This window comes from Aptenodytes forsteri, unplaced genomic scaffold (assembly GCF_000699145.1).
Source record: "Aptenodytes forsteri isolate BGI_AS27 unplaced genomic scaffold, ASM69914v1 Scaffold366, whole genome shotgun sequence".
Classification (NCBI taxonomy): Eukaryota; Metazoa; Chordata; class Aves; order Sphenisciformes; family Spheniscidae; genus Aptenodytes; species Aptenodytes forsteri.
This window is the reverse complement of record NW_008794621.1, coordinates 886,316-904,971: the sequence shown is the minus strand read 5'-3', so window position 1 is coordinate 904,971 and position 18,656 is coordinate 886,316. Positions and strand designations below refer to the sequence as shown.

General features: G+C 40.2%; 1 protein-coding gene across 1 annotated transcript in view; it reads left to right on the top strand.

Annotated features, from left to right (window-relative positions):
- TPH2 (tryptophan hydroxylase 2) overlaps positions 1 to 17,937 on the top strand; it is a gene marked incomplete at its 5' end in the record, with an annotated part of 51,334 nt that extends 33,397 nt beyond the window's left edge. The window contains 3 exons of the mRNA XM_019470464.1: positions 8,626 to 8,721; positions 16,896 to 17,029; positions 17,118 to 17,937. Coding sequence (XP_019326009.1) covers positions 8,626 to 8,721; positions 16,896 to 17,029; positions 17,118 to 17,292 — 405 coding nt within the window. The remainder of the gene's footprint in view (positions 1 to 8,625; positions 8,722 to 16,895; positions 17,030 to 17,117) is intronic.
- Between the last annotated feature and the right edge of the window lie 719 nt (positions 17,938 to 18,656).

The following is an 18,656-nucleotide window of genomic DNA, read 5'->3' as shown; positions in this document are numbered from 1 at the left end:
CCTCCCATCTTTTTTTTTTTTTTTTTTTTTTTCCAAGGCAGGTTAAGCAAATGCATTAAGAGCTACAAAAGCTTTTGGGAGTCCCTTTGCATTTATGTGATTAAAAGAACATTGAGTTTAAATGCAGTGTTGCTGTTGGAAACAGTGATGTTTGAAAACAAGTCTTAGCTATTAAATCAGTTTTCAGTAAATAACTGCAAGTAGTTAATTTTCTTTTTTAAATGTTTAGAAAATTAGTGTGGATGCTGTTATTTTTTGAATGAAGTCCTACCCTTTTTTTCTTCTCAAAAATAAATTTGAAATGGATGTGACTGCGAAGAAATAGTGCATTTTTTCCTTGAAATAAGAATTTTTAAACTTCATTGGCCAGTTGTCCCTGTCTCTTCAATGTGTTTCTGCCCCCACAATTTCAGGGCTTGCAGAAGTTCTGAGATCCTTCCAGCCCCAGGAGGCTGCTCCCCTTTCTGAAGATATGACTTCCCCTTATTAGCAGATACATTAGGACTTTTGCTGCTGATCATGTACACAAGCACCTCATACTCCTCCTCGGCTAAAATGTCACGGGAGGCTCAGTGGCTCTTCTGCATCACTCCCTGCAGTGCAATTGCCATACACAGTAATTAGCTTGGCAGTTAGGGGGGGGACAGCCTGCTCCAGGGAACGGCATCATGAGAAGCACCACATGTGCCTGGTGCCTTTCCCCAGGGGAATACCTGTTAGGGAGGACACTGGGGGGTCTGTCTCGGCTGGCCAAGAATAGTTATTAAAGAGGCCTTGCAGCCCGCAGTAATTAATTCTGACAGTGGACTGGCATAGGGCAGTGATTCAGTAAACTCTCTGCTTACGAAATTAGGATTGCCTGTACTGTGATTTGTTGCTGCACCTTTGCTTCTTGTTAATCTGTGGATTTACCTTACCAGTCTATCAAAAGCTTCTCCCAGGAAAAGTAGAAGAGACTCCGGTGCCAGTTTTCCGCTTACGCAGTTTCCTTGGAGCATTGCAGCATGTTCAAAAGGACAGACTCTGCCTCCCCAGTCTGAAGAGGTTTTCTTGGTATTTCAGGGAGTGTTGCAACTTTATGCCCTTCTCTTCTGAGTCTCCTTCTTAGCGTGCTTGCTGGCGAGTGGAAGTTGGTCTTTTTAGAGAAGGGGAAACTATGTTGGACCGGTGCTGAGGTCTACAGATCCTGAAACGGATCCTGAGGGCTGGGCTAGGCTTTTGTAGAGATACTGGCTCTAGATGCCAGAGGAAGAAAAGTGTCTGAGGTTGTTCTTGTCTGTTCTCTGGGTATTCTTCTAAGTGATGCAGCTCACAATTGGGGCAACAGTTCTAGGGTCGATGACTCCCCATAAAATGGGAATGCTGTCAGGCAAAGGACAGCTAAATGATCTCTTGTGTATGTATTTGTTCCAAATTCTGCTCTCGCTTGTGTCGTGCCAACCTGTCAGTGTTCAAGTCCCTGGCCCTTTGCTAGAGGAGTCATACTCTCCAAGCTGTAGCATAAGCCACAATGCTGAGGCAGCACTTCTGGGGTGCCAGCCCTTGCCCGTGTAGTGTGCAAAATCAGGACTGTTCTTGCTTTGATAGGTTTTGTTAATGCAAAGTCCTCATTTGAAAGAGTAGCAGGACAAAGAACTGGAAAACAGGAATGGCAGACCCCTAAAGACAGTCCCTGCTTGCAGCCTGTGAATTGTGAAGGATCATGGTGGATCAAGTGTGTCACATGAGACAGCATAGACTGAAGAGTGTGGTTGGACAGCAGTGACATGTTTACTCACTTTTTTTTTTCTTTTTAGTTTGACTTTCAGAGGACTCCATCTCTTGGAGTCCCAGCTAACATGTCGAAAGACCTGACTGTGCCTCTTACGTTAACGGTGTGAAATACCTAGATGGCTGAAATTTGAAGCAACAGCTTGAAAAAGAAATGAGCAAATATTCACTTCAGCTACCGTAGGGAGCGCTGAACATGAATTCATGTTACATATTGTAAAATAAAGTGGAAAGGGAATGGCTCATTATTGCACATCATTTGTTCTTAATAACTCCATATGAAATTAATAAACCTTAAAACCCCATGTTTTAGAAGTTGTTCAAGATAAGAGTCAAATGATAGGGAAGGGGAAATAGGAAGGGTAAGGCATTAGGGCCTCAATGCCTTATGTTTAACAAATGATCTAAGCAGCAGTTCATAGTTTCAATGGTCTCATCTCCTTAGCTGCATATTAAGCTTCAGCACTATTAGTTAATTATGTTGAAAAAACTAGGAGTTCTTTCTCTGACAGTGTTGAGCAAGTTGAGGCAAGCATGCTTTTGTGGGATTGGTTTTTTGCATCATCTCTGTGACTGTTAGCTTTGGTGGAGGGGAATTGCTGCCTTGCCAGGAAACACCAGCCTTTTACAGAGAAACCCTTTCTGCTTAAGTGTTGAGGTTCCTGATTCTGCAGCTCCAAAGGTCTCCAAGGTTTTCAGCTGACATAAAATGAGAGGGGTGGACAGACATCATCTTTGTGCAGAGCAAGCTTAAATTCAGATTATTTAGGAGTAATTCAAACATGGAGTAGGATATCCAGTGGCTCCAACTCTGTGGGAACTAACTTCTTTTGGAGCGGCAGCAGCAGAAAGATCCCAGAAGTGCTTTGCCCTCCATTCTCTCTTCCCGCTCTTCAGAGTAGCAAGAGGGCCTCCTTCATGTGAGAATGAACAACAGAAAGACACATTCTCTCAAGAGACACAAAGGTGTTAGAAGGGATGTCCTTCAGATCTTATTCCAGAAGATGTATTGCGCCTGCAAGGTAGGCAACTGCCATACGCATTGTCTTGTCTTGGCTGGGCTCCCCAGTGTTGGAGGTTTAGAGTTAGCTCCTTACTGATACCGCTGTAGCATTGTGTTGCTTGAGGTACATTTTCTGCTTCCTTACAAACTCATGATGATAATTTTATTTTGGTTACCATTATGAGTTTTTCTCCAGAAACTCCTGAAAACGGAAACATATCATTTCAAAGTATTCACAAGGGGTTAAGCCCCCCTGTGCTCACTATAGCGCATACTTTCTCTGAGTGTGTCAAGCCTCTGCATTAGAGGAATTTGCATGTAGTGAGCATGCTATGGCTGTCAACAGAAATGCGAAGGCTGGTGTGTGTCTATCCCCGAGTGCTCTAATGAGCGGCACCACATCTACTCAAACTTCTGTTTATAAAGAGATTGTTCCAAGCATTCACCCTTAGTGAAAGGTCTGAATGCAAAGCAGTCAGATGAGGGAAAAAGGAGAATATTGTTAAATATATACACTTCGAAATCCCCGAAGGAAACCTCATTTCAGTGAGCCTAAATACATTTCAAAGCGGCAGACTAAACAAAGTACTTCAGGAAGGTAACTCTGAAAAATTAGTTTTCTTATTTAGAAATGCTGTTGGCTGTGAATAGGGTCACTGCCTTTGTTGGAGGTAGGCAGATCGTCTATAATGAAAGACTTAGCCATTGAATTTTACTTTTTTTCTGCTTTTGATCTATTCACCAGCTCATCATGAGATTTACTTGTTGTTCAGAAATCTCCCTGCATTTCTACTCAATAATGTTCCCACATGAACAGCTGTCAAATAGCCGGTATTGCTTGATGTTTGGACTCCAACATTGGGTTGTACTGGCTAGTTGCCTGGGTTACCTGTGTTGTATCTATCTGTTTCTTGTGGTGGAGCATTCCTGATACTACTCAACAGACTGTGAATTTTGAATATTTCAGTCAAATATGAAATGCCAGCTGTTTTTTTGGTGACTATTGATGTCTTTGAGATTGAAAAATAAGCAGCTATTCACAAATTTATTTGCACCAGCTCTGAATGAAGAAAGAAAGCACAAATGGGAGTCATCGATATCTCTGGCAACTAATTTTTTATATACATATAAAGTGATTGTTTGTGCTACTATGTGTCAGCTTGGGGCTGTAGCCCCATCCCATTAGCAGTTCCTGTAGTGGTGAATATTCCTGTCCATGTGCCAGGGTTGCAGTCATGCAGTTACTCAATCTCTCCTTCTTCCCCCTTGCGACAGGGAGTGCAAGTGAATCAGCTTTTGACATGGTTGGTGTTCTCAGGACTCATCCTGACAACATCTTTACAAGGTACTTTTAGAGAACAAATAAAATCTCATGTTATACATCATGCTGAAAATTGCCAAGTGAACACAAATATCGGCCTCTAAGCTATACCGTAAGAAAACTAAGCGAAGTGGAATGGCTTGAAAGGCCTTTTTATGGACAAGTCAGATTTTGAAGTACTGACTCTGTGACATTAGCACCCAACACCCTGCACAAGCTCTTCCCACAGGTCTCAGGAGGGAGATGCCCAAATGCAAAATGATGTGATGTCAGGAGTGACTTTCAAAGCCTTAGAAACCAGTCAGATGAGGAGAATTGAGTTTATCAGACCTTTTTTCCTGCCTGTGAAAATTTCTAAACACTCTTGAATAATGATTTTTCTTGTTTTTAATTAGCTGTCATAGCTGCCACCGATTTTTTTCTTTTTTCTTTTTGGTAGTCCAATTTATAATGCAGGACAGTACCTGAACATGAACAATAGACATTGTGTTTACCCTGGAGACCAGGCTTGGAGTTTGCCAGGGCTTGATCTGTTCTGTATCTTTCCTGTCAATGGTAGGACAACTGATCTGACTCTTACAATCGCACATATACTGGGCCAGACCAGCTACCCCAGTATCTTGTCTCTGACACTGGCAAATTGCAGACATCTGGAGGACAGTGTAGGTCTAAAGCCATACGGTGGTGATATTTTCCTGTTGTACTGCTTTAGTTGCCAATGACTTTTGGTTCAGTGACTCTGAAGGAAGAGATCTGCTATATTAGTATTTAATAGCCCTTAATAGGATTTTTTTTCATGGATCTATTTAATAATTTTTTGAACCCATGTAGACAGTGTTTCATGAGCATGACTGTAAAGTATCTTTCATATATTTTCATTAAATAAGAGAAATAATTTAAAATCATGTTGTACGCTGTTGTGCTTTTGGCACAGTCTTGATCATTACATTGATGTCTCGGCTTAAAAATGACTTTTAATTCTTCATTTGGCACTTTGATTCTACATCTTATTTTGCTGACTTGGCTTAATGGAGCAGCATTTTAGTGGAAGGCTCTTCAAGAGCTACAGAATTTATACAACATGGAAAGACACCTTTCCTACTTCAGGAGCCTACCTATATGTTGTAGCAAAGCCAACTTCACCCCAAAGATGAGGTGGAACTGGAAGTAAAGGGAGATGACAGGATATTGCGGTAGCTTGTAGAGGAGCCACATGTCTGGGGCCGCAGGCTGGGGAATATGCCAGAGACAGGTCCAAGATTTGAAATCAGAATGTGAGAGCCTGCATGCCCTCCTTTGTGCTTGCATTCACCAGCCTACATGTAACAACAATGTAATAATCAGCTATTTGCCTTCAGGTGAGGCTTTAAAAAATTTATTCATCTCAACAGCCATTTCTTCGTTCAGTCATTCCAACTCCAGTGCAGTTACCCTGTATATAATATAGAGTACCATAGTCAGTGTAGTTTACCATACAAAGACAGGCATATAGTGGGTGTTTATGCGTCCGGTCTATAAAAAGTGTCTCTATATAGTTAATATTTAACCTCCCTATCAGTATGTCTCGATGTTTGTAGACTTGAGACCACAGCTTGCCAAAGCCTGCGGAGTCTCCTAATGCACCCAGCTGCCTCTGCCTGTCTGGCTGAGTGGGAGGGTGGGGGGAATCATGTATTGCTGACTAATGATCTGAAGGTGGCAGCATTGGGTGAGCTATCTCATTTTCTTAGTTATGCAGAACTCTCTTAAATACAGAAATTGTAGTTGTTGCATATGGCAAATTTATCAAAAAATCAGCTTTTCCTTTGAAGGGCTTTTCTTAATGCTATAGCTTAATACCACAAGTTGGTAGTAGGCAGACGTATTTTATCATCTGGTCATTTTGTATGCATTTTATTTGAGTTAGTTATGCTGAGAGTGCAAGTCTTGTCAATACTGAAGATAGGCTCTCATCAGTAAGTGTTGGCTCGTACTTATGACTCCCTTTCATAATAGTAACAATTATAATAATTTTTGAAGTTCAGTAAAAAACCCCTCCCTCTGTGTGCTGTCTATCCATCACAGAGGAAGTGAAATCGAGGTCTCCCTCTGTCTTGTAAACACCCTACCCCTGGGTAGCAGGGATCGCTCTCTCTTGTGCCAGTGTTAGCTCTCTGCCTTCTGCCCCTTCCTTCCCCATGAGTGCTCATCCTCAGGGGAGTGGAGAGCGTTTCTCTTCCCTCCCTCCGCTGGCCCTGTAGGTTGCCGAGTGGGCATTCTCCTGGGAGCAGCATGACATGGGTTTGGTCCTCCTCAGCCTGAGGAAGGTCTACAGTAAAGGTGTCCCACATATGGGGGCAAAGTCATGGCTGCTCTTACAGATCTATGACAGACAAACACCAGACCCTCCCTTTTTAGCTGCTGTTGGTTTTAAGAATGAAAATGACCGTGATCACCGTCTTTTATCAGGAGCCCAGTCCTGCTGTGTATTTGTCAGGGTGTTCATGTTCAGAGCATAACAGCTACTACCTGATGGGTTCTTTTAAGAGAGCTGAGGGGGAGGGGGCAAATTCAAAGGTGTTAGTGGAATTTAAGTGTAAAGCTGAGTGGTTCATTGCTGACAGTGGCAGCATGTACAGAACCAGGACTGTAGCCTCCTGAAGGTTTGTCTGGCAAAATATTTAGGCAGGGAATCTAAGTTTGTACTCTTCTTGGCAACAGGTCTCTTGGCTTCACCTATCACTCCTACACTGATGCCTTTGTCGTTTTGTGTACCTGGCTGTTTGTCCCTGAGGCGTCTTTTTTGGAAACCAGTTGTCTTGGCCTTCCTCTAAGTGGTGACATCAGCTCATTGCATCTAATGAAAAATTTTATGCCAGCTTGGCTTATCCGAGTCAATAGCAAAGCCAGACATGGAACTTGGATTGTTTTGTTTTGGTTTGGTTTGGTTTTTTGTTTGACAGTGTTGTGCTTTCACCTCCTCTTGTGGTTATCTGTGCCTTTGACTGCTGTGATGGAATCTGACTCAAGACATTTGAAGTCACTGCAACCTTTCCTTCTTCCCAGCTGACTTAGCAAGTTTGGATCAGACACACGGCTCATGTTTTTATTCTTTTTTATTACACCCTGCTACGTAGTGCCATGCTGCATGAATCACTAGCTCTGCAGGAACTTTTATGAGAGGCAGAGAAATGAATCATTCCTCAATTTCTAAACATTTGTTGAACTTAAAAGAGCTGTTAATTTCTGCTCTTTTGCATTTAGTATGATACTCAGCCTGGAAGAGTGGTGGTTTAAGGAGAAAATGGATGAAAAAAAATTGTGTTAGGATCCATTCTCAAGTTATTCAGAAAAACTTAAGATTTAGTACGAAATACTGGGTTGTTTCTTGTCCTAAATTCATATTTCCTGCAAAGATATGTAAATCTGTTAGGTTCAGTGGAATTATGTCCCTTTGCACAAAAACTGAAATTGTCAGATAATGTAATAAGCACACATGTATATAGGTAAGTGTGTGTGTGTATATATACAATATTTTTGTATAAATTAGAAACCGACTTCCTAAAACCTTCATATGTAGAAATAGTTACTAGCTTAATCTCAACTGTTTGGTCTAACATCAAAAAGCAATCTTGATGTGTCATGACAAAACCGAACTAAAACTCAGCACCATAGAAGCAGAAGTGACTGTCTTCTTTTGCATTTAGTGAACAGTGGGCTCTCTGTGCTTCTTACGGTCTTCCTAACATTTAACTTTGTTGGGTGGATACAGCAAAGTTAGATACAGTACTGTTATGCTGGTTTAGCACATCTCTTTCACAGCTTCTCATCAGTTTTACAGCTCGGATATGTTACCTGATTGAATGTAGACCTAAAGAACAATTGTAATGGATTGGTCAACTCATTCGACTGACTGTAATTTCTTTCTGTAATTTAAGAAGCCAAGTGGCATATTAGTTCTTCATTTATGACAGAGTAAAATCTAGTGAAGACTGAGGCCTCGGCTCAAGAAGGCTCTTAAGCACATACATACAAGCAAGTTCATTCTAACTCAAGCCAGCACTTAAATACGTGCTAGACTTTAAAGTGGCATCAGCTTGAGCTTAAAGCTGAGTGCTCTGAATTAGATCTCAGAGATCTTCAGAGGTTCCTAGACAGGCAGACCAACTAACTTGCAGGATTTTATTTTAAGGCACCTCATTTATTTCACAAGGTTTCAGAAATCTCTGCAGATTAATTCAGAAATCAGATTACTATCAGCGCCTTTGATACCTAAATGATCTTACTCGTCTGTTCCTAACTGGCCATTCCTGTGAACTGCTTGGGTGCCCAGAAAAAAAGCAGAATCTCACATTTTTGTGCAAAGCTATCTTACTGCAGAACATGACATTTAAAGTACTTAGCAGTAATAACATACTTTATCTGAATTTATATTAAAGACATGAAATTCTGAAGAAGTGGGGCAATCAAGTGAATATGGTACCGATGTTCATTGCTGAAGTGCCTGTTTGCAACTACACTATATGTATCTGTATATCTGTATATTTTGCAGTGCTATTTTTTTACGATTGAATTTGGCCTTTGCAAGCAAGAGGGACAACTACGTGCTTACGGGGCAGGACTTCTGTCTTCTATTGGCGAATTAAAGGTATGTGCCCTTAAAGCAGAATCAACTTTCTTTTAATCTTAACAAAATAATAGTTGGATGTAATTATTTTGATGTTCAAATAACAGTTAAAGTTCTCAAGGTAAAAAGCTTACTTTTAAAATGTGATATTGACCTAAAAGCTTTGTTTGAAATATCAGCTGGCACTTGAAGCATGAAATGGATTTATAAGGCCCCAAGTACCAAAGCAACTATAAACTACAAAACTTATTTTTGTTTGAATTTGCATTTCTTGTAAAAGGAGGCTCATAGGTTCTAACAGGTAAGGGTGCCTTGGGCTCTAAAAGCTTTGTTTAGAAGAGAAGCATATATTTTTAATACACACAAAAAAATGTTTTGAAATCAGACACGATTCTGTGTAAGTAATCCAATGTCTTTCAATGGATTCGTTATTGATATTAAAAGAACAACATTCACTAAGGTCCTGATTCAGTAGATTAATCATATTTAAAATTAAGGAATGCATATAAACTCATGCTAGACTTGAAGTACATGCCTATGTGACAATACATAGAGCCCTATTCTTATAAAGGTGAAAGTGTTTAACCTTGCGTGGTGTGAGCAGTTGTAGTGGATCATTTATTGCCTCTTTTTATGCCTAGAAAACACAGGGAACAAGCAAAAGGTATTTTGTCGCAAGTGTAGTATTTTGGGACATAATGCATCTCTGTTGGCAAGATGGGAGGGAAGGGGAAGGAGAGGGAAGAGTACTATCTTCTGGGAACCAAATGAACTGTTGGTGGCTTTTCAGGTAAACATTTGGTTTTAGAAAGCATATACAGAATAGTATTTACAAACTGTTTGCAATATATCTGCTGTTTATTTGTGTTTAAACATCTTCCCACCCTCCTGGACTGGCTTTCAGTGAACTATCTGGCAGTTTAATAGAATTATCTCAGCCTCTTTTTGCTGTTCGTTTCACCTGTAACTGAGAATATTCATGGTGAAGCTCATTAGTCAAATTGCTATTCTTACATTAGTAGAAAAAAGGTTGAAGAAAATTACCTTCTCCAATATTTTTTCTTTGATTGCATTACAGTTGCTCTAAGTTCAGTGCATACTTCAGCCACAGAAGCATTCTGTATCAGCCTGGCAATATTTTATACCCACAGTGCAAAGATGTTCATCTCTTTGCATTTAACCATGTCCCACTTGTTTTCCTCCGGCCCAACAACATTCAGTGCTGAGCCCCAAATTCTGTGCAGGATTCTGCAGAGAATCAGGCCTTTTATTTAAACTAACAGTTACGGTCATTAGGTGATGACCCTGAAAATAGTTACCACATCATTTACAAAATCTAAGGGCACAAAAGCGAGGAAATGAATAGTCAAGAACATAATAAATCTTCTACCATCAATGTCATAAACAAACCCATTATTCTTGTCAAGTGTGCATATTTTGTTACCACACATTTGTGATCCCAAATCTGTGTTCTTCACTCAGCAATAATCTCAGAGTATAAATGCAAAGAACAATAATTTTGAAAAGCAACAGTAAAAATTAAATAATGTGCACATTAATGGACTATATTGTTCTGCTTCAAAGGTATGGCCATATATATCATAATAATTTTCCCATAAATCTATAATATTATATACTTTTCTATTACACTACATATATATTTCATAGATGTGAAGCTAGAAGGGACTATTAGATCATCTGGTTTGACCTCTTGTGTATCATAAGCTATTAAATTTCACTAGATCTTGCATATACCGAGCATAGGGACTTAGGTTAGACATTTCACTTATTGAGAGACTAAGTACTTGTGTGCTGCAGGCACAGAACAGCACCATACCACAAATAGCCATAGTCTCCATGAAGGAACTGATAAGGTGAAAAATGTCTGGAAAGTCCTTGTGGGACTGTGCTCCAGGGTAGAAAAGAAGGTAAAAGGTAAGGAGAAAAACGCAAAAAACTACTAAGTTTTCTACTAATCTGACCATGGGAGAAGCTGCTTCTAGACCAGAAACCTGGCAGTGAGTGTGCTTCTTGTCAACAAGACACATCAGGCAGGTGCATAGGAAAGAGAATGCCTGGGCACCCAATGACATTGGTGCACAGCCTTGCATCAAGCCGTTGCCGGTCTCTGATGTTTCCTGGGAAAGCAACCTCCCTTACCTCTGCCCTTATCTACTAGTACCCATGGGAGGTACTGGGAGTAGCCATGTGAGGGAAAATTTCTTCTTTGACCTGAAGGCATCTGAAAGATAATGCTAATATAATAGACCGTAGTTGAGATCTTGATGATATCAATATTCTGATTGTAACTGAAATGCTAATGGATGGCAGCAAGTGCTCTGAAAATGATGACAATACCAGCTATTTCTGTGGTGAGTGGGGATGAATAGGAGACTCAGACTGCATGGCCATGAAGTCTGACCCTCATGTGTGCAACACCCATACTTCTCATAGGAGTCAGAGTGAAGAAGTCCTTTCAGAAATAACTACTGCCATTGTGGGCCCGTAGTCCCTTCTATGAAGAAGTTCAGATACTTATTTATCCTCGTCACTAGGAAGGTAGATCTTGTTTCAGTGTTGAATTTTGCTACCTTGACTTTACAGGCATTTGATATTAATATGCTTTTGTCAGCAAGAAGAGCCTTTCTCCAGCAGCCCTCCCTATCAGCTCTCTTTTCAATGCAACAGTATTCACAGGAAACAAAACAGTGGCCAATTTTATGTATAATTTGTAGAAATTTTTAGAAATAAATGAGTCGCCCTACTTGCAGGGTGGAAATGGCCAGCAGTATCTGGGTCTTTCAGATGAGTGAGTGTCTTGTTCAGTCACCCCTGTTTCTATATTACACTGTTCCACTCTGCAAAGCTGGTCAACAGCTTTAGCAACAAAGAACTATAAAAGCTAGAGAAATGTGGGCAGCAGCCTATCAATATAGGATTCCCTTCAAGTCTTCTTCCCCACTCAGTATTTAGACTTCAAATTTCGGATACTGAAAAATGCAACTCCTGATGTGCATGCTATGGAAGCATCAAGCAAAAAAATTTTAAAAGCACAACAAAATAAGGAGAAAGAGGAGATTAAAAATGAAGCCTGGGGGGAAACGAATAATACAGTAAGTAGTTATAAAATGTTCTGCCTAATATAGTCAGGTTAACTCTAGCTAACGCTATTACACAGTATATATTTGGGGCTTAGAGATAAGGCAGAAATAATGTACATTTCAATTATTAAAACTATTTCTAAAAGGCAGTCCAAATGTCTTTGGAAACTTTAAGCCATTTGCTTTGTATGATGCTCTCTTGAACTCTTTCATTAAAGGAGTCTCCTATCAACCTCAGTTGGCTGTAGATCAAGTCATATATCCCTGTTACATGCTTCTATATTTAACAGAGAGGTAGACTTCAAATCTTTCTGTATAGATTTTTAAAGTCAAATACAATATCCAGTCATATTTTGTTTTAATGATAATTTATGTTAAGAAGAGCCAGCATTAGCCTTTATAACCAAAAAGATTTAAATATGAGTTTTGGCTCTGTTTTCTGAAGAGGATGAAGATGATGGAGGAAACAACTCCTGGATCCCAGATGCTCATTTTAGTGCTCTTTTTAAATAGAGAGTCTTTTCCTTATTTGTCTAAACAATATATAAAATTATACTGATGAAATAAAAAAATTCTGGTAAAATCAGGACACTGTCAGATTTGCAACCTATGTTGTAGATAAGCAGAAAAACATTTAAGAGCAGGTTTTCCAAGACTCTCTGTCATTCCCCGCCCCGGAATAACAAGGCGATAAAATCAGTACTGGCACACAGACAACTTGTCACCTGTGTTCTTATTCCGCCCTCCTGTATTCCTCAGACAGTGCAGTATTCATAACTCATCTCACGTTTTCCCCTTGCTAGCTGAAGATTGTGCTTTTTGGGTTTTGGGTTTTTTTCTGTGAGTTTTCCAAGACTCTCTGTCATTCCCCGCCCCGGAATAACAAGGCGATAAAATCAGTACTGGCACACAGACAACTTGTCACCTGTGTTCTTATTCCGCCCTCCTGTATTCCTCAGACAGTGCAGTATTCATAACTCATCTCACGTTTTCCCCTTGCTAGCTGAAGATTGTGCTTTTTGGGTTTGGGGTTTTTTTCTGTGAAACTGAAAAGCTCCAAGTTGTATTATTACACTCCTTTTTTTTATACTCAAAGGAGAAATTACAAGACCAAACTCTTTTTTCATGTGTCAGTGATAGTGGTCACTTAGGAAATGATTCACGGTTGATCGGTGTAAATGCCTGGTGCCATCTGAGATGCCCCAGTATATCTGCCCAGCTCTCCAGCTGCCACTCCAGAATGAAACTGAAAAGCTCCAAGTTGTATTATTACACTCCTTTTTTTTATACTCAAAGGAGAAATTACAAGACCAAACTCTTTTTTCATGTGTCAGTGATAGTGGTCACTTAGGAAATGATTCACGGTTGATCGGTGTAAATGCCTGGTGCCATCTGAGATGCCCCAGTATATCTGCCCAGCTCTCCAGCTGCCACTCCAGAAACGTGTAAGGCCCCAGTATATCTGCCCAGCTCTCCAGCTCTCCAGACGTGTAAGTCTTCTTTAGGTCCTGTGCTATATCTTCCATCCCTGTACAGATGTATCAGACATCCTAGGCCCTAGAGACCTGTGGTTAGGTACCTCAATCACTCTCTTAACCTTTGATCTAGCAGGGAGTGGAGGCATTTCTTTAGTGTTATGCTTATTTCCAATATGGGTAGTTGTCTAATTCTTAAGCTGCCCAGTTGTCTGATACTGCTGCTTTTCCTGGGAATCAGAGATGATTCATTTGGAAGTTTCACTCCAAACTCTTGTTGCTTGAACTGAAGGAGAATCACCAATACCTGTATTAGCATAAGCAGTACAATTTGTATGAACGGGCCATTGGAGACCGTTACCACAAATCCACAAGATGGTAAGATGCTCTATTTGACCAAAAGCTGTTTTCCATATGATTGTTAGCCTTCACATCTCATTGGAGGTGGATAACTGAAGAGGTTTCTGATGGAGAAATCCATATTGGAAACTTACTCATTTGAGTTCACTGAAGAACTGAATGTCCAAGCAAAACATAAATGAATAGCATTCATTAAAAAAAAACCCCAGGCCTGAGCTTGAAAGCTTTGCGACTCGCCAGACGAAGTTTTTCATTGAGATTCTGTACTTCATAATGTTGAGAGTGCCAAGGACCAACATTTTAGAGCACTGTAATATTTCTGAAAAAACCGCTAGTTCGGCTTTGAGTCAGTGTCCTGACCATCCTAGTCCACACTAGACAGTTTATGGTCTGTCTGAAGGTTTGTCTGCAGGCTCAGTTCAGTTGCTGAACTCTGGCATTGCTGGTGTCAGCGTATCAACTGAATAGTAGACGTTACAGATGCCAGGCCGCAGAATTTGAAAACACCATCCAGATTTGCGAAGATGTTTCCCATTGCTTTGTTAGCCATGACAATGCCTACTTGATCCAAGAGCTAAAAGACCATATTCTAGAAGGGAGATAGGTATCTCGGGTGGGAATTCATCAGAATTTAGACGCTTCATTCCCAAACTGCAATCCTAAGAATAACTGATCAGTTGTCACCTAACTTTGAAGGCATGTCTGAATTCTTTACCTGTTTCCAGGTTGTGTGTTTCCTGGTGTCTGCACATCCCAGTCTCTGCAGAGTTGCTTTGTGAAGCAGTAGCTCTGCTCATGCGTAAATTAAACTGGGATCCAGAAAGTAGGAGTCATTTCATACAGATAATCTGAGGAGAATAACCAGAAAGGCTTTCTCGGAGGACATCCACTGTGATAAAGAATTAGCTTTTGCTTCTCTTTAAACTCTCCCCTTTTATAAAATTAGGGCTCAGTGATTAGAGCAGTTGTTCACAATGCAGGAGCCACAGGCTGAATCCCTTCTCGCCTCTGATGGCTTCAATCCCAAGGAGTAGGCCTGGCCCAGCAGAGGCCATTAGTGAGTGGAGGAGAAGAGGAGAGGAGAACACTGTCACCCTTTCTGCTGAAGCTGTCACAGTAAAGGAAATATTTCATGAGCCAGAAGTGGTCACCTACTGATTCAGTTCCTAAGAAAACGTGGCCCGTATCTCTCTCTTGATTCCCTGCACAGGGTTTCACTCAATCCACTCAGAGTTTTAAAACTTTGTGCTTTAGACATTTGAGGCATCAAGTCTCACCTGGAAGTACAAAGGCACCTTAAGAGGAGATGTTTTCATCTGTAGTTAACCCCCCAGGGAGCCTATCATAATTCCCAGTCAAGAAAAACAAATTCATTTTGATAGAAGGAGGTAGATGCCTAAATTTACAGGCACTCAACCACATCATGGCTCTGCAAGGAGAAAATGACAACAGGGATATAGACAAGGGCCTAATAAGGTCAGCCTGTTCCTGCAATCCATTTAGAAGTATCTCTCTCTTGATTCCCTGCACAGGGCTTCACTCAATCCACTCAGAGTTTTAAAACTTTGTGCTTTAGACATTTGAGGCATCAAGTCTCACCTGGAAGTACAAAGGCACCTTAAGAGGAGATGTTTTCATCTGTAGTTAACCCCCCAGGGAGCCTATCATAATTCCCAGTCAAGAAAAACAAATTCATTTTGATAGAAGGAGGTAGATGCCTAAATTTACAGGCACTCAACAACATCATGGCTCTGCAAGGAGAAAATGACAACAGGGATATAGACAAGGGCCTAATAAGGTCAGCCTGTTCCTGCAATCCATTTAGAAGAGGATGCTGGTTAAGACAGACCATTTTTGATTTTTGTTTTCAAACCTTTTTAACTGATGGCTGGCTAGAAACAGCAAACCTTGTGAGAAGGAAAAGATAGATGTACTAAAGAAAGTTAATTCCCTGGCATTTTAAGATTCCATGCATTAATTTTTCATGTATTTATTTTTGGAGAAAGAGGAGGTGGGAAGAAGAGGTTCTTGTTCCAGTTTTATGTCCTGTTTTTTGGAGACTGCAGGTTGAGAGCTAGTGTGATATTTTCAGAGCCTTTCACAGGGATTTAGGAATGAGCATAAGCAAGAGCTCAGATAAGAGGTGTGGTGAATACCTTAAGGTTAATACCTCACTCTGCTATAAAGAATGTCCATGCAGAAAGAAAGTAAAGAAACGAGGCACCTTTGGACCTCAGGGATCTGCTCCCTCCCTGTCATTTCTCTATGCTTTTCATGCACATCTTCACTATGGATAGATATTAGGGGACTAAAGAAGGTTGAAAGTTGACCTAAATACGCTCCTATTCCTTACCTTGTACTTCTGTACAGAGCACTGAGAATGAAAATACTTGTGCTCTAAAACTTAAGGTAGATCCAAAAGCTAACACAAGTATTCAAGTGGAAAGGGGAGCTAGAAAAAGATTGTGTTGGAAAATGTCTCAGTACCTGATTTTTAGTTTTGAAACCTCTGTGTCCTTTCTAGTGGCTTGTGCCAGTCACGTGAAGAGAAAGGCTAATCGGAAATCTCTTCTCTGTGTAGCAGCATTTGATGCCTCATCTGCCCAGTGTCTGCTCTGTACTTATCTATACCTGTTTATTTAGTTATTTTTTCCTTGCAGTACTATACGGAGCATTATTGCTCAGGTGTACGTGGCAGAAGGGTAATGCATTTCATCAGCATGCAATAAATGGGCGTTATTTAATGTGTTTTCAGATATATAGTTTCACTCTTAAACTCACTGTCAGGAAAATAGTGTATGATTTTGGCCTGAAAATGCAAAGCACAGATTATATGAATGGTTTGGTCAGACTCAATTCACCCACCAAGATCAGTTCTGCCAGTTAAGTGACATTTTGGGGACATACATATTTGTAGTTGTATAGATAATTTTTCAGGAGTGGTTATTTGATGACTTTCCTGTTTCCAGCTGAAGATTTAGGTCTGTAAGCCTACATGGCAGGTGCAGTTCTAATCTCCTCTGTATTATTTTAATAATTATTTTTTGGGAAAAAAATTACTCTCATAAAAAGAGCTTTTTTAAGTAACAAATGATTTATTCTCTTCAAACTGAAAAACCACTGTATGTAAAACAAGAGAGGCTACCAACTAATGGGAAACATAGAGCACAGCGATATAAAAGCTGTATATACGAACAGTTGTATACGTACACAGCAGTATCAAAATACGGTTTAACAGATCCTGTGGTATATTTTGCAGCATGCTCTCTCTGACAAGGCCAATGTGAAAACATTCGATCCAAAGACAACCTGTTTGCAAGAATGCCTTATCACTACTTTCCAGGAAGCTTACTTTGTTTCAGAAAGTTTTGAAGAAGCCAAAGAAAAGATGAGGTAAATTATTTCCCTTGACTCAAAAATCTAATTTTCTCTTCTTTAGTAGTTGAAAAAAAAGAGGTGTTAATTTTCTTTTTTCTTTCAGGGACTTCGCCAAATCGATCAATCGTCCCTTCTCTGTGTATTTCAATCCATATACGCAAAGCATTGAGATTCTGAAGGATACCAGGAGTATAGAAAATGTTGTCCAGGACCTCCGCAGCGATCTAAACACTGTATGTGATGCTTTAAGCAAAATGAACAGATATTTAGGGATTTGATATGTGTGGCACTGTGATTTGCTGTCAGTTGCTTTTTCTGTAGCCAGTCTAGTAACATCACACGATAGGCTAACTTCTCAAACCCATCAATTTTCCCTTTACAGCTTGGCCTGTGGCTTGCATCATTGTGTAGCTCTGTCTAATTGTAATGTGCAGACAAACCAAGGCAACGCTAATTTGTAAACGCAACATGGAATGTGGCAGAATATAATCATCAATTCCTCAACACAATGTCACGTACAAGTACACCATTAAAAACTTGCCTGGCAATGGTTTTGTTTCCATAAGATGGTTCACTTCAATGTATAAAAAATGGTGTTGCTGATTTCATTAAGTCTGAGTTTATAATCCCTTTCCTCCCATAAGAATCCAGAAAAAATTATTTGCAACATTTTCATTTTCTTTGTAAGAGAATCTGTATTTCTTTCTATAGTGGTGAAGACAATGTTTTGCCCATATATCTGTAACAGAACTGAGTGTCTCTTGTGACTGAACAATACAATTTATATACCAATGCTGAGATCAGGAAGGCTATGTATCAGTACTAAAAGGTCTGTGGAGATTACAGATTATGAGAACTCACAACTGACAAATGTTCAACGTGGCTGAGTAATTGCAACACAATAAAAAAACAACCTCTGACAATTCATGTAGAAAGGTAGTTCTAGTTCATGCAGGTGTTACCTGTGGCGGTCCTGAGCATGCTTCCTCTGCGAGGGCTATCTGGGAATGAGAGAGGAAGTGCTTGTGTTAATTCCGGGTTGTTAGGTGTGAATATAAAGCCCTTCTACATCATTGTGTGCCTTCTGCATTCCCTTGTCTTTTGAACATACTCCTTTTGCATTTCATGCATAATTTGCCTTTCCTCATTATGCCACATTCAACCTTGACATGGCCATGCATGACTTGGTCTATGCTGTATCAGTATCAGCACATATAAAAGGGTGAATATGCAAGTTGTTATTTAATTATAGCCAAGACGATTATCCGTTAGTAGATTACTTGTGGGGTGATTAAACCACAGAGACACCCAAGCTGCCTAGCTTGTACCAGATGGATGCAGGTAATGCCTGAGTTAATAAACTCTAAGTTAGCAAGCTCTGACAGAAGTACAAGCTCTGTCTGGGGAGCACAGTGCAGAAATATTTGAGCCGGCTCTTATCTGGAAGCAATAATTATGCATGTCTTTCCTTTATCTGAGTTATTCTATTCTCCTATTAGCCAAGATAATGGAGAGTTGACTATATTGTATGGACCCTTCTTAATGGAAACCACATAGCTTATGCAGATCATGTCAGTATGGGTGAAAGTGTCATAGCTTGTCTACATATATGGAAAATAGGTATCTATTGAAGCTGCTCTCC